Raw genomic sequence first — 16,353 nt, forward strand, 5'->3', positions numbered from 1 at the left:
TTCTGTGGTGATATATCTACTATTGATCTCCTTTCTGGAGCTGCCCTTGTGTTTAATAGGCTGCCCAAGCTATTATCCTTAGGCTTTATTGGCAAAATTGACAGGCGGCTGAGAGAGGAAGTGCAAATCAAAGCAAGTCATCATGGGACTATGGAGACCTAAGAAAGATGGCGGGCTCGAAAACTATGTCTTCGGAATGGTGGCTCGTTACCTTAGATTACTCTGCAATTGTCAACTACAGAGGAATCGTTATTTCACTTCCACTGAGCCTTCTGAAATAAAGGATTAAACAAGTCTCTGAGGGGATGGTCTTCAAGTGGGGAGAAGGATCAAAATGGGTAAATTTAAATGTGGATGAAGTCTGAACACCTCTTAATGTTCTCCAGAGAATATTGAGCTTTCCAATGAATGGGCATGCACATTTAAAATGAGAGCCTTCTTGACATTCATTGCAGAACAACAACGTGAGTTTATTCCATTGAAATCCTTGCCAACTGACAGATGGAGTAAAATTCCTAGTACAAATAGACAGTGGGTCCTATCTTTTCTGCCATGCTGGTGCTTGGACAGAAAAACAAATTTCTGGGGCATCCGGGTAGCGTAGCGGTCTATTCCGTTGCCTACCAACATGGGGATCACTGGTTCGAATCCCCGTGTTACCTCCGGCTTGGTCGGGCATCCCTACAGACACAATTGGCCGTGTCTGTGGGAGGGAAGCCGGATGTGGGTATGTGTCCTGGTCGCTGCACTAGCGCCTCCTCTGGTCAGTCGGGGCACTTGTTCAGGGGGAGGGGGAACAGGGAATAGTGTGACCCTCCCATGCGCTACGTCCCGCTGGTGAAACTCCTCACTGTCACGTGAAAAGAAGCGGCTGGCGACTCCACATGTATTGGAGGAGGCATGTGGTAGTCTGCAGCCCTCCCTGGATCAGCAGAAGGGATGGCGCAGCGACCAGGACAGCTCGGAAGAGTGGGGTAATTCGCTGAGTACAATTAGGGAGAAAAAAGGGGGGGGAACCCAAAGGAAAACAAATTTCTAAGGTGCACAAATAGTTAATTTCTGGAAAAATTCACCTTGAATATATATATGCCTTGCATGATCAAACAAGAGAGCACACAAACTACTACTACTACTTCTACTACTACCTACTACTGTCGGCTGCTCCCATGAGGGGTTGCCACAGCGGATCATCCGTTTCCATCTCTTCCTGTCCTCTGCATTGTCCTCTGTCACACCAGCTACCTGCATGTCCTCTGTCACCACATCCATAAACCTCCTCTTTGGCCTTCCTCTTTTCCTCTTCCCTGGCAGCTCCGTATTCAGCATCCATCTCCCAATATACCCAGCATCTCTCCTCCACACATGTCCAAGCCATCTCAATCTTGCTTCTCTTGCTTTGTCTCCAAACCGTCCAAGCTGAACTGTCCCTCTAATATACTCACTCCTAATCCTGTCCTTCTTCGTTACTCCCAGTGAAAATCTTAGCATCTTCAACTCTGCCACCTCCAACTCCGCCTCCTGTCTTTTCATCAGTGCCACTGTCTCCAAACCATATAACATAGTAGCTGATCTCACAACCATCTTGTAAACCTTCCCTTTAACTCTTGATGGTACCCTTCTATCGCAAATCACTCCTGACACTCTTCTCCACCCACTCCACCCTGCCTGCATTCTCTTCTTCACCTCTCTTCTGCACTCCCCATTACTTTGGACAGCTGACCCCAAGTATTTAAACTCATACACCTTCGTCACCTCTACTCCGTGCATCCTCACCATTCAACTGTCCTCCCTCTTGTTCACACCGCCTTGCTCCAACTGACTTTCATTCCTCTTCTCCAGTGCATACTTCCACCTCTCCAGGCTCTTCTCTGCAGCTCCTGCCGTTCTCATACAATACCACACCTCCTCTCTCGGCACCCTGTCATATGCTTTCTCTAAATCCACAAAGACACAATGTAACTCCTTCTGGCCTTCTCTATACTTCTCAATCAACACTATATACTACTGCACTATACTGCTGCTCGCTAATCATCACCTCTCCTCTTAACCTAGCTTCTAAGTCCATTATAAGTCCATGATAATTGTGTTATCCTTTTTCAATGTTGTATTGTATAAATTGCGTAACACAACATCCATTGCAGGTTGTCCATCTTGGGAGAGAGATCCCTCCTCTGTTGCTCTCCCTGAGGTTTCTTCCTATTGTTTCTCCCTGTTAAAGGTTTTTTTTTTTAGGGAGTTGTTCCTTATCCGATGAGAGGGTCTAAGGACAGGATGTTGTGTTGCTGTTAAGCCCACTGAGGCAAATTTTTAATTTGTGATATTGGGCTATATAAATAAAATTGATTTTGATTTTATTCTATTACTCTTTCCCATATCTTCATGCTGTGGCTGATCAACTTTATACCTCTGTAGTTGCTACAGTTCTGCACATCACCCTTATTCTTGAAAATCGGTACCAGTACACTTCTTCTCCACTCCTCTGGCATCTTCTCGCTTTCCAAGACTGTGTTAAACAATCTAGTTAAAAACTCCACTGCCATTTCTCCTAAACATCTCCATGCCTCCACAGGTATGTCATCTGGACCAACTGCCTTTCCACTCTTCATCCTCTTCATAGCTGCCATCACTTCCTCCTTACTAATCCACCACACTTCTTGATTCACTATCCCTACATCATCCAACCTTCTCTCGCTCTCATTTTCTTCATTCATCAGCCCAATGTACTTCTTCTCAACACACTCTCCTCCCTTATCAGCACATTGCTATCTCTATCCTTGATCGCCCTTACCTGCTGCCCATCCTTTCTAGCTCGATCCCTCTGTCTAGCCCATCGGTACAAGTCTTTTTGTCCTTCCTTCTGTTGTTACGGTTTAAAAGAGAGCCAGCAAAAACCATGGGTGTATTTGACTTGACCCAAACTTAATTTTGCTTTTGGACACACCAACTCTTTGTAAATAAAATGTTTACAGGATAGAAGAAAATTCGTTCTTTGACGTCCAGCTAATCATCCGACAGGTTGTGAACTGCTTAACCCTGAGGAATGTCAGGGCTGCATCCAGAGCCTATTGCTTTTTCTGCCTGAGGGTCGTAACTTTCCCTCTACATCTAAATTGTCTTGTAAACCTTACAGTCAAAAAACCCCTAAACAGTAAGAGCAGCATTTTGCTGGCAGACAAGTGTTTGAATACTGGCACATTGATGTAAATTTCATTTATGTAAATAACGTCATTTGACAATGAGTTATCCCCATTGCATTTAAGTGCACCTTGTCATAGTTGATGTGTGCTTGTCTACATGGTTACAATCAGTCTAATTCAACTGATTGCAAGCTCAAAGTAAACAGGATCCTACACCTGCAGCTATACATCTCCTATATGCAAGACAATTCTTTGCAGCGGAAATAACAGGGTGTGGCTGAAACACCTCATCATTGATCAGACCTACAGAAATGGAAGGGCTGCTCACCTGTGTCCACATCCACTAGCCTGGCTGTGTTGTCAAAGGAGCAAGTAAGGAGTCGTTGCCCGCAAGGTGTCCAACAGGCATCCCGGACGGCGCCTGAATGGCAGGAATAAACCCTCAGGCAGCGCCCGCTATCAGCTCCATCCCAAACCTGTTAAGACATGGGTACTTTGCGTCAGGCCATTTTTTTTCACCTTTTTTCTCCTCAGTAGGACTTGGCTAATTACCCCACTCTTCCGAGCCATCCCGGTCGCTGCTCCACCCCCTCTGCCAATCCGGGGAGGGCTGCAGACTACCACATGCCTCCTCCGACACATGTGGAGTCACCCGCCACTTCTTTTCACCTTACAGTGAGGAGTTTCACCAGGAGGACGTAGCGCATGGAAGGATCACGCTATTCCCCCCAGTCCCCCCCCCCGAACAGGCGCCCCAACCGACCAAAGGAGGCGCTAGTGCAGTAACCAGGACACATATCCACATCCAGCTTCCCACCCACAGACACGGCCAATTGTGTCTGTAGGGATACCCGACCAAGCCGGAGGTGATTCGAATCGCCGATGCCCGTGTCGGTAGGTAACGGAATAGACCGCCACACCACCAAGACACCCACGTCAGACCATTTTTAATCTAACCTAAACCATACATATTCCCTGGGAAGGATGGCAGTTAAGCTTCATGATGCACTTTTACTCGACAAGGGTGCTAAATTCGGAACTTGAAAATAGATACACATTTGCAGTTGATAATATATTGATAATATTCATTAATCACATTGATATTGACAAGTTTTCTGATCAGGTCAGGATGACAAAGATTACAAGAGACAGAACTGCAGGTAGCTACTAGCTACAACCGCAGTGCTCGCTGCTGTCACTATCATAGAGAAATAGGTCTTATTAAGGACAGGATTAGTCTACATAGGCACTACATAAGGGGAAAACGGTCCTGGTGTCCAAAAGAGAGCCAAGTCACATAGACCCTCCTGAATCTTACCTCCACTACAGTAAAACTGAGTGTGAGAAAAGGAAGAAATGAAAAAGAAGGCAGCATCAGATCATTGTCCTGATGTTCTCCGACAGGTCCATGTGATTTAGTGGGACATATATAGACCCTAGTCCAAGAGCACACCCCGGATGTTTTGCTATGATGGATTTGGTCCAGTCCTCTGGTACAGACGGTTTTTTTTTTGGATCTGAATTTTTTTTTACCTTTTTTTGATGATTTTTTTAACCTTTTTTTGGACCTGAACCATGATATCATTCTGTCATTCATTCCCCCCCCTCTCTCTCTGTCTCTGTCTCTCTCTCTCTGTCCCTCTCTCTCTCTGTCCCTCTCAGTCTTGCTCTCTCTCTCACACACACACACCAAAAAGATTAAATCTAGAGCTTTACCGACAGTCTAATGTAATAAAATAAAATGATTTTCACAAGCTCCAAAAATAAACAAAAACAAAAAAAACAAAACAATTGAATGCCTTATCTGGAGGCTATTAAAGGAAAACTAACCTTCCTAATTAATTCTTTTAAATAATTAACTTTTGTGTGTGTCCACAAATCATCTTCTGGTGATGGGTAATAGCTTAAGGATTTTATAATTTGGGGGATTTCTTAGAGGGTCCAAAAGGAGAAAAAAAAAGATGAAATGTATGTTTTTTTTTGTCAACTCGGTAAACAGGCCCTCTGACTACTTGCTGATTTGAAATATGATCACAATTGCACAATTGCTATGCATTACAAATTCAAATAATTACACAATTTTCTTATCTTAATAGAAACTGATTTGAATGGTGTTTCAACTGCATCAACAACTGTTTGTTATAAATGTGACATTTTGTGCTTCGGTAATAATACTGTGTGAGGGACAGCAATATCTTCAATGCATCAGCGCCACTGGTCGGCATATCTGACCTTTAGTTTGAAGTCAGGTAAACCTAACATCACTCAACATTTTTCCACACTCATTTAAATTTTAATTCCATTTTGTGGGTCTGACTGCCCTGAGGGGGGCTTTCTAAGACTTCACAGATATGCCGAAATAAAAGACCTATTCATTCCAGAGAAGTATTCTTCCCCCGGAGCACAGCCTAAAATAGAGTGGGTGGTCTGGTCTGGTGTCCCGTACAGCGCACTATTAGACTAATGATGAGAAGTTTCTTTGCTTGCCCAGAAACACAGGCCCAAACAAGGAACTTTGAAGATCTGTAGGATACTGTGGCTCCCTCTATGCCTCGCTCTGTTTCATTATTGAAGAAGACTGCTCCATACGGCATGAAACGGCATGGGGAAGTACCACAGCTCCCACAGAGGGTGAGAGCAATGGGGGTAAAGAGAGAGAGAGAGAGAGAGAGAGAGAGAGAGAGAGAGAGAGAGAGAGAGAGAGAGAGAGAGAGAGAGAGAGAGAGAGAGAGAGAGAGAGAGAGAAATGGACCAGAGAGTGACATATCAATCCAATAGTCAGTTGTTACCAAACAGAATCCAAGAGATGCCCAGAGGGCGGGTAAATTAACTGACATGGAAAGAGATGGCGTGAGACAGACAAGCAGTCAGTTTAAGACAGACAGGCAGATGAGAAAAGACAGTAAGAGAGAGAGAGAAAGAGATTTTGATTTCAAAAGCCCATTTATTTAGTTTAAATTAGAAACATACAAATATATCTGTACATTTATATATATATATATGTTAGGGGTTGACCGATGTGTTTTTTTTTCTTTCTTTCGATACCGATATCGATTATCGGTAAGTTATTACGTTATGGCGGCCAATAACCGATATTTGGGGCAGATATTGTGCCAAAATTTACAGCACCACAAACCCCAACACAATGCTGCCTTTAAATGAACATATGTTTGATTGCATTTAGTGTAAAACAGAAAATATTGGAAAAAATAAAGTGCACGGTGTTCAAGGCATTAGATAACAATCTGAGTGGAATTCTTTCTTAATTAAGAATAAATTACTTCCAAAACATGAAAATGGAATTAATTAAACAGCATGGACAGCAGGACGTAAACTTCGATCAAACTAAACAATTATAATATTCAAGTAATTCCACATAAATTGGTTAAAGTGCTCCCAGCAGGCTTAGACTGAACCGAATGGAAAAATGTACATTAGCGTCATTATGTTCCCTTTCTCTTATCTTTAAAGTGATAGTTTGGGTTTTTTTGAAGTGGGGTTGCATGAGGCACTTATCAGTAGTCTACCTGCAGTAGATGGGAGTCTGTGCACTACCAGTTTGGAGATTCAACAGGAGTAGCTAGCATGGAAGTTGAGGAATGGGACACAGACAAAACCCTCCCACATGTCCCCCCCCCCTTATATAGGAATTTGGAACATTCACTGACAGCGCTACCAGTTTACCAAACAGTTGGCCTTTGCTCTCCCCCCTTTATTAAAGTTCATGACAGTTTTTAAAAGCAACTGTCAATAATGTATTTTGAAGGAATGATGTTGTCAACGCTGAGAAGGTTTAAAGACTTTTGCAAAATTTAGAAATGCCTTGAAGAATTTTCAGGTGAGTTCCAGCTATATAAAGGTTGTAGCTTCATTTTGAAGTTTATTTTCATTACCTCGCTCCTGTGCAGCGAAATCTGATTGCTGCCTTTATTAATGTGTCTAATACATTTTACTCCTGATAATGCTGTAGATACGCTTTTGAACACGCACCCTGAACATTCTCGCTTGCCGTTTTTCAACAAGTTTCCCCTTTCTCCTCTTTTCACATCTCTTCTCAATGCGATTGTTTCAAAACATTTTTTTCCGTATGTGAGGAAATAATAAACAGCTTGGCCAATCCCTAATATATATATATATATATATATATATATATATATATATATATATATATATACACACACACACACACACACACACACACATACACACACACATATATACAGTATATACAGTATATATATATATATATATATATATATATATATATATACACACCTTAAATAGATATCTATACCTCTGCAACAGCAAATCAAGACCCACATTTAAAGCAGATTTCAACCAAAAACACTTGTAAAGACTATTTCATCCTGGAACAAATTAAAAACTCACACTGCTATAGCACCGTTGATGAATGAAAATGAACCGAATAAAAGGTATGACTTCCATCCCTGTAATCTGTCCTCCATTTTGTTTTTCCTGTTCATAATATAAATGGATATTCAAATCATGTAGAATAGACAGCCTCCCCCATCAGAAATTCCAACAGCTGATATATTCAAACTTATGTGTCTTATTGTAACCCAGCTCATAAAATGGAAAACAGTTTCAGAAAACATCTCATTGAGTGGTCAAACAATATATTTATAACAACAAACAAGTTTTAAAATTGTCCACACTCTGTAAAACGACGAAAAATTGTTTATACTGCCCCAGTATAAAGTATATAACCAACATTTTTATGTTGGTTTGTTTTTTTAGTGTTCAACACTTTGCAGCAAAAAAAGAAGGAGTGTATTCCTCCGAGAGGGAGGGAGAGAGAGAGAGAGTCCTTTAACTTTACTTGCAAAATAACAAAAATAAGCAATGTGGCATGGTATCAGTAAAGAGTTTTTCATAGCACTTTGGAGCCCGTTTATTAGATTTAATTTTTTTTCCTCTGGTTTGTGATGTGTGGAAACACTGCCCTCTCAAGGCAACACAAAACCCTTGTTAAAAAAGCAATCTGAATGCCGTCTTCATCCATGTAAGGTAATCACAGAAGGTTGAATCAGTTCATCTGGACACAATGTTTATTGGGAGAAACGTTTCATCACTCATCTGAGTGACCTCTTGTTAAAGCACTCACGACTCTCAGTAAGGACAATAACATCATCATCCTTCCGGCGGACAAAGGCAGATGCACTGTATTATTAAACCGTACTGACTATCAGGAGAAAGTTATGATGTTACACAACGACATGAATACATATGAGCCCCTGAAATGAGATCCAGGCAATGGTTACAAGAAAAAGGTGACAGATTGTCTGAAGCTGTTAGAAAAGGACAATGCTACTGATTTTTTTTCATCTCATCTCATCTCATCTCATCATCAGCTGCTTCTCTGGGGTTGGGTCATGGTAGCAGCAAGCTAAGGAGGGCACTCCAGATGTCCCTCTCCCCAGCAACCCTCTTCAGCCCCTCCTGGTGGATCCCAAGGCATTCCCAGGCTAGATGGGACACGTAGTCCCTCCAGCGAGCACTGGGTCTACCCTGGGGTCTCCTCCTAGTTGGATGTGCCAGGAAAACCTCCAAAGGAAGGTGCCCAGGAGGCATCCTAATCAGATGCCCGAACCACCTTCAACTGGTTCCTTTCGACACGAAGGAGCAGCAGCTCTACTCCGAGCACCCTCCAGATGTCCGAGCTCCTCACCCTATCTCTAAGGCTGAGACACCCTACGGAGGAAACTCATTTCAGTCACTTGTATCCGCAATCTCAACCTTTCGGTCACTACCCAAAGCTCATGAACCATAGGTGAGGGTTGGAATGAAGACTGACTGGTAAATTGAGAGCTCCTTCCGGCTCAGCTCCCTCTTCACCACAGTGGTCCAATACAACGTCCGCATTACTGCTGATGCTGCACCAATCCGCCTGTCGAATCTCCCGCTCCATCCTACCCTCACCCATGAACAAGACTCCGAGATACTTGAACTCCTTCACTTAAGGCAAAAACTCATCCCCAACCCGGAGGAATGGGGATGAGTTTCTTCAATGAATTTCCAAATGAATTTCCAAACCCAATGATACTTTCACTGGGTTTCCTAAGAAACTCAATAAAGTATACCAGCAGAGCTACAGCACCTTGCCCGGAAAAGGGAAACCAGTGCCCCCTCCTGGAGCCAGACCTGGGAAGGGAGCTCACCAGCAAGCGTCTGGTAGCTGGGCCTTGGCCCATGGGGCCCGGTTGGGCCCAGCCCGACAAAACAACATGGAGCCACCACCCTGTAGATGAGCATTGGAGTGGGGTGCAATGCAGGCCGGGTGGCAGGCAAAGGCAGGGACAGGGACGTGCCGACTTCCGGCATCACAGATTGTTCCTCGGGACATGGATTGTCACCTTTCTCACCAGGTAGGAGCCTGAGGTGGTGCAGGAGATGGAGCGGTACCAATTAGATATAGTTGGGCTCACCTCCACACATAGCATGGGCTCTGGTACCAAATTCCTGGAAAGGGGCTGGACTCTTTTTTTAATTTTGATTTTGATATGCTTTATTAATCCCCGTGGGGAAATTCATGCTCTGCATTTAACCCATCCTAGCTGTGTAGCTTGGAGCAGTGGGCAGCCACCGTGCGGTGCCCAGGGACCAACTCCAGTTCGTCTTGCCTTGCCTCGGTCAGGGCACAGACAGGAGTATTAACCCTAACATGCATGTTTCTTTTGATGGTGGGGGAAACCAGAGCACCCAGAGAAACCCACCGCAGACACAGGGAGAACATGCAAACTCCACACAGAGGACGACCTGGGATGACCTCCAAGGTTGGACAACCCCGGGTTTAAACCCAGGACTTTCTTACTGTGAGGCAACAGCACTAACCACTGGGCCACCGTGCCACCCTATTGACAAAATGTTGTACCATAGATTATACCCAGGGGAAGCTACACCTAGTCTGTATGGTTTACCTAAGACACATAATCAGGATGTGCCATTATGGCCTATTGTCCATCCATCCATTAGCTGAACCGCTTATCCTGCTCTCAGGGTCATGGGGACGCTGGAGCCCATTCCAGCAGTCATTGGGCGGCAGGCGGGGAGACACCCCAGACAGGCTGCCAGGCCATCACAGGGCCCGCCCACACCCACCCACCCACACACACACACACACACACACACACACACACACACACACACACACACACTTACATTCATACCTAAGCACAATTTAGTATGGCCAATTCACCTGACCTACAAGTCTTTGGACTGTGGGAGGAAACCAAAGCCCCCGGAGGAAACCCACGCAGACACGGGGAGAACATGCAAACTCCACACAGAGGACAACCCAGGACGACCCCCAAGGTTGGACTACCCCGGGGTTCGAACCCAGGACCTTCTTGCTGTGAGGCAACTGTGCTAACCACTGCGCCACCATGCCACCCTATTGAAAAAATGTTGTACCATAGGTTATACCCAGGGGGAGCCACACCTAGTCTGTATGGTTTACCTAAGATACATAAACAGGATGTGCCATTATGGCCTATCATTTGTATGATGAACTCAGTGACCTATAACAGCTCTAAGTTTCTGGCATCTATTCTTAACCTGTTGGTAAGTAATAATGAACATCACATTCAGAACACTGGATTTTGTGGATATGGTGAGGGACATAATCATGGAGGGTGATGAAACAATGGTCTCTTACGATGTTACCTCTCTTCACATGCGTTCCTGTTGATGAAGCAGTAGAGGTAGTCCATATGAAATTACAAAACGACCCCACCCTTAGCAATAGGACCACCTTTAATAATGACCAAGTGTGTCTGCTCCTGAAGCTGTGTCTTGAGTCCACGTACTTCACATACAGGGGGCAGTACTATAGGCAGACGCATGGGTGTGCTATGGGTTCCCCAGTCTCACCTATAGTGGCCAACTTGTATATGGAGGAAGTGGAAAAGAGGGCTCTGATGTCCTATCCAGGGACACTGCCAAGCCATTGGTTCAGATTTGTGGATGACACCTGGGTTAAAATTAAATCTCAGGACATACCACATTTCACCAACCACATTAAATCTGTGGACAACCACATCAAGTTCACCAGGGAGGATGTGAAAAATTACAGGTTAGCCTCCTTAGACTGTGAAATTGCAATTGGTGATGGGGGACATTTTATTGTTGATGTTTACCATAAACCAACACATACTTATGGTTTGACTCTCATCGTCCACTGGAGCACAAACTAGGAGTCACCAGGATGCTGTACCACTGAGCTGACAACGTCCCCACCAACACAGCGGCCAGGAAAGGGGAAAAATGCCACATTAAACAGGCCCTGGTTATGTGTGGTTATCCTATCTGGGCATTTGTCAAAGCCAGGAAGACGACCAAACAGCGCACCAACCGATCGAAGAGAGGCGGATAACAGCTGCTTAAGCGTAAACCAGTGGTGATTCTGTATGTGGCGGGAGTGCCGGAACAGTTGAGACGCATATTTTCCAAACACCACATCTCAGTTGCTTTCAAACCCTCAAACACACTGCGCCACAAATCGGTCCACCCCAGCACAAAGCAATACAGTGTATGCTGTTAAGTGCCAGGAGGATTGTCATGACTTGTACATCGGGGAAACCAAAAAGATGCTGGCCAAGAGGATGGCACAACACAGGAGAGCGAACACATCAAGCCAGGACTCCGCAGTCTACAACCATCTACAGGCCAGTGGCCACTCTCTTAAGGACATGGATGTGCACATCCTTGATAGGGAGGAACCCTGGTATGAACGGGGATTCAAAGAGGCCATCTATGTGAAGCGGGAATGACCAGTCCTGAACCGGGGGGGGGGGGCTAGGAGTACATTTGTCGCCATCTTACAGTGTTGTGGTTGCAACTATTCCCCAATCCTCTGTGAATAGCACACATGGTCATTGCAACTCTACTTAATGGTAACAGCAATGTGCATATGAAGCCGATCGTTGGTTTCAGTCATTATGCCCCTGTATTGTTTATAAGGGTGAGGATACCTGCAGTCAGTTGAGACTGAAGTAGTCACTTAGATGAGTAATAAAACGTTTCTCCCTCTAAACTTTGTGTCCAGATGAACTGATTCACCTTTCTGGGAATCTGAATACTGAGTTTCTGAGATGTTGAGGCTGCCATCAAAGAAACTCAAGCCAGTTGGATAAACTCCACAAAATATTCAGCTCAACATAAAGTCGCACATGACAAATTAGACAAACTTGCTTGAGCTTTGTTCCCAGTTTCACCACAACAACCCTGACCCACAGCAAAGACAATAGCAACAATCCAGAGCAAAGTGAGAGCCATGCGTGGATGGAAATAAGAACTCGTTTGTCTGCGCCCCCTTTTAATTTCACCCACCGGCCACTTAACAGACATGTAGAACCGGTCTCAGCCAACGCTTGTCTTGGTAATCTGCTTCCTAGATGACTCTTGGTAATTAAAACTAAATTGGTATTGGTGTTATCAGCTTAAAACTGCAGCCTTACACCTGCTGTAGCCATGGTGACAACAGCTGCAAACATGGTGGATAATAATAGTCAGACTCTCAAAGGAACTGACAAACAGAATGCAGGGGGGCAGCTGGGAGCCTGAAAGGTGTTCATGTGGAAATGGAAACATACAGAATAAATTGTTAGACTCCCAGCTTTGAGAGTAGCGCTTGTTTGCTGTTTACACACACAACAGGAAAACATTTAGCTGCAATACAGAATAGAATAACACAACTCATGGCAGAGCAAAGCAAAGATGAGACTCTTAAAAATAAAATGTCAGGCTCTAACACTATGAACACAAACACACATGAATGCACACACATACACGCACACACACACATACACACACATACACACACACACGCACGCACACTACTGACGCTCAACTTGTGTTGAAGTATGATAACTTTTGTCTGCAGAAAGCTGCAGAAAATCTCTGAGCACAACATAAAGAAATAGAAAATTGCAATGTAGGACTCCCTCATTGAGTAAAATAACTCATCAAGACATCTGACCTGAAAAGATGACAATTTGAATGCTTTACATTTTTTACAAGTTTTGAAATGATCTGAAAGCAAAGCACCTCAATGGCACACCTACAAGGAAGAGAAAAATCGCACACTCAAATTCACAATTGAGCCATTCCCCTCCTTCTCCTTTTTTCCGAATACTCTGCCATCTGCACTGAGAAGCATTTTCAGTTATCAGGGGACAAAGAGGTTGCTACCATAGTGTTGCACTTAGCCTTCTTTATGATTGTTCAAATTATTCATCCATTATCCAAACCGCTTATCCTACACAAGGGCGCGGGGATGCCGGAGCCTATCCCAGTAGTTATTGGGCGGCAGGCCCACACACAGGGCCAACTCACATACACACACACCTAGGGACAATTTAGTATGGCCAATTCACCTGACCTATACATGTCTTTGGACTGCGGGAGGAAACCGGAGCACCCAGAGGAAACCACGCAGACATTGGGAAAACATGCAAACTCCACACAGAGGATGATCAGGGATGACCCCCAAGGTTGGACTACCCCGGGGCTCGAACCCAGGACCTTCTTGCTGTGAGGTGACCACGCTAACCACTGCGCCACCGTGCCACCCCTGTACAAATTAATTCATGAATATTTAAATTATTAATTAGTCAGAGTCCTTGTTGTATATTGCGCCAAATAATTCCTGACACAGGCACCCACAGTTTCCTCTGGAGATGGAAAGTATATAGTCATTGGCAAGCACCTGCATCACTTGACCTTTATAGTGGGGAAGTGAGGGATTGTTTGCCTGGCATGAGGTAGAGGAACAGAAATAGAACGAAATGGTTGGAGAATGAGAACAAGTGTGCATGCGTGCGTGCACGCGCACATGTGTGTGTGTGTGTGTGACACAGAGCGAGAGAGAGAGAGAGCAAGAGAGAGAGAGAGAGAGAGAGAGAGAGAGAGAGAGAGAGAGAGAGCAGAGGAGAGGAGAGGAGAGGAGAGGAGAGGAGAGGAGAGGAGAGGAGAGGAGAGGAGAGGAGAGGAGAGGAGAGGAGAGGAGAGGAGAGAGGAGAGGAGAGGAGAGGAGAGGAGAGGAGAGGAGAGGAGAGGAGAGGAGAGGAGAGGAGAGGAGAGGAGAGGAGAGGAGTGAAGGCCCATCAGTCCTGGCACACATTTAACTGACAGTGACAGATACAATTCTAAAGAAAGTGGTAATGGTGCGTTTATATAGTTCATGTCAAAAGGGTTGATATAATGTCTCTATTGGTAACACTGATAATTACAGTAATAACAACTAACACCATGTGTGATTATCTGCTCAGACCTCTCTGACGCACTTTTTCACCTATCAGAAACAATACATCACAATGTGACAACGTGTTTTGCATTTTCAGATGTGTGCTGGCCTACAATGCACATAAAGCTTTCAACTCAAAGTAAGTGAGGAGTTGGAAAATATATCATGTCTAAAGATTTATCAAATAAAAAATATGTACAAATTTTAAATAAAATCCTGATAATTAGCTGCTAAACCTCAATATAGGATCACAGTAGAATAGTAGAATCAATTCCTAGGCTAAGCATGCAAATAGGGCAGGTTATTATCTTCTTTTTTTTTTAATCATTATTACCTTGACAGTCTTGTCCATGGAAGCAGACAGTAAAAGATGACTCAGATGAGGCACTGGACACCACTGGACTGTGTTTACTGGGCCCTGGTGGCCTCCTAGTGTTGTCAGAAGCTTCTTTGGCATTCCTGCTCTGCCATGCTTCTGCGGTATGGCTAGGTATGGTTTTACCTTTTCAGACACTTCTGAGAGAATCTGGGTCAATCTGGCCTGGTCCACTGAGGCATTCTCTACTGGGGGCTTTTGGTCCATTATCTGTACTGGAGTAGCAAGTCTCTGTCTCTTGGGAATGTATGGTTTGATAGTAGATGGGGCCATCTGGTGGCTTTTTGCTGTGTTTGAGAAGGGTTGGTTGCAACTGTGTGATGTCGAAGGAGGGTTCTGTTGAATTGGCATTTTTGCTGGGGTCCCTGGTAAAACCAAAGGAGCTGCCATTTCCCTCAAAGATCTGTCTGCTTCTGTTCTACCAGCGCAGTGTCGTCTATCGCCGTCAAAACAGCTGTGTGGATGGGAAGGTATACATTCTGAAGCCCTGTTTCCTTCCACAACTGTGGCACCCTTGGGGGGGTGGAGGGAGGTATTGCTATGACATTGAAGCATCATCCTTTTATTACCAAGAGTCTTGGAAAAAGGAGTAGCTGAAAGCCCATAGAAACAGGACGCCACATCTTTCTGTCTTTGTTCTTCCTGTCCACTAGCATCAAGGGTGCATTTGACAGAAGGCAAACTTCCCCTTTCTCCCCCTTGATCCAAAGATTCATCCTCTGCATCGGAATCTTCATAGGCCACCAATGATGTCATTTTCCCGTGAAATCCTGTTTGGAAATGAAGACACACGTGGTCAAGCGCGTTTATATTGGACTACTTCAGCAGAGACCCACAAGTGACATCTTGTGACTGTTTGAACTATTGCACATATAGCTCGAATTAAATTTACCCGCTTCACACTTTCACATTTCATCCATTCTTTACAATAAAGCTTAAAGAGCCACGGAATAGAGTACATGAATTGTACTGGAAGATTATTACTCGCAATAAACTTTATTTGACACTGTTATGGTTTTCTTTGTGTTATTGTCGGTGGAGAAGCTAGATATGTTAAGTATTCAGATAAACAACACAGTTCCTTATCCCAGGCAGCCGAAGGGAAAATGATGGCAAGCTCAAAATAAAACCAGTTAGCTAATAATTTGACGAATTCTTCCTTACAAGACAACGGTAGCCGATTTAGCCAATAAGCAGTACATACATTTCCATGTGTTAAGAGCTGTATGGCTGAGAGCATTTTAACCAACAGTCTCTGACTCCGACGCCATAGCTTTCGTGAAGACAACGACAAATCAACGGAAAAAAATCTACCTCAAACTGTTGACTCTGTCATAACAAAATGTGAGCGACTCCTTCCAAATGCGATGATTTAAAAAGAATCGACTATAATTTGCGCAGCAACACGCACTAAGCAATAGAAAATATTTGTTTTCAAAATAAAAGTCTTGTATCTCTCTGTCCATACAAATCCCCCACTGTCCACACATGAAAACTTTTATTATGACAAGTACTGGTAGGACCAGAATTGTTTTCCTCTCATCGTCCCAAAATTGCATTATATCGATCTGGATTAT

The 16,353-nt window shown here is 44.1% G+C and overlaps 1 protein-coding gene across 3 annotated transcripts in view; it reads right to left on the reverse strand.

Annotated features, from left to right (window-relative positions):
• Positions 1 to 16,174, reverse strand: part of wdr25 (WD repeat domain 25) — a 46,278-nt gene extending 30,104 nt beyond the window's left edge. Inside the window, exons 1-3 of one of the 3 annotated variants that reach the window (XM_056296219.1) lie at positions 16,091 to 16,174; positions 14,903 to 15,546; positions 3,466 to 3,613 (exon numbers count right to left, since the gene is read on the reverse strand). In XM_056296219.1, the coding sequence (XP_056152194.1) occupies positions 3,466 to 3,613; positions 14,903 to 15,532 (778 nt within the window). In that variant the 5' untranslated portion in view covers positions 15,533 to 15,546; positions 16,091 to 16,174. Of the gene's footprint in view, positions 1 to 3,465; positions 3,614 to 14,734; positions 15,547 to 16,090 lie in introns of all 3 variants that reach the window. The other 2 variants (XM_056296218.1, XM_056296220.1) reach the window with 2 other exon arrangements.
• Positions 16,175 to 16,353: the final 179 nt, after the last annotated feature.

The sequence above is a fragment of the Lampris incognitus genome, chromosome 16 (genome assembly GCF_029633865.1).
Source record: "Lampris incognitus isolate fLamInc1 chromosome 16, fLamInc1.hap2, whole genome shotgun sequence".
Classification (NCBI taxonomy): Eukaryota; Metazoa; Chordata; class Actinopteri; order Lampriformes; family Lampridae; genus Lampris; species Lampris incognitus.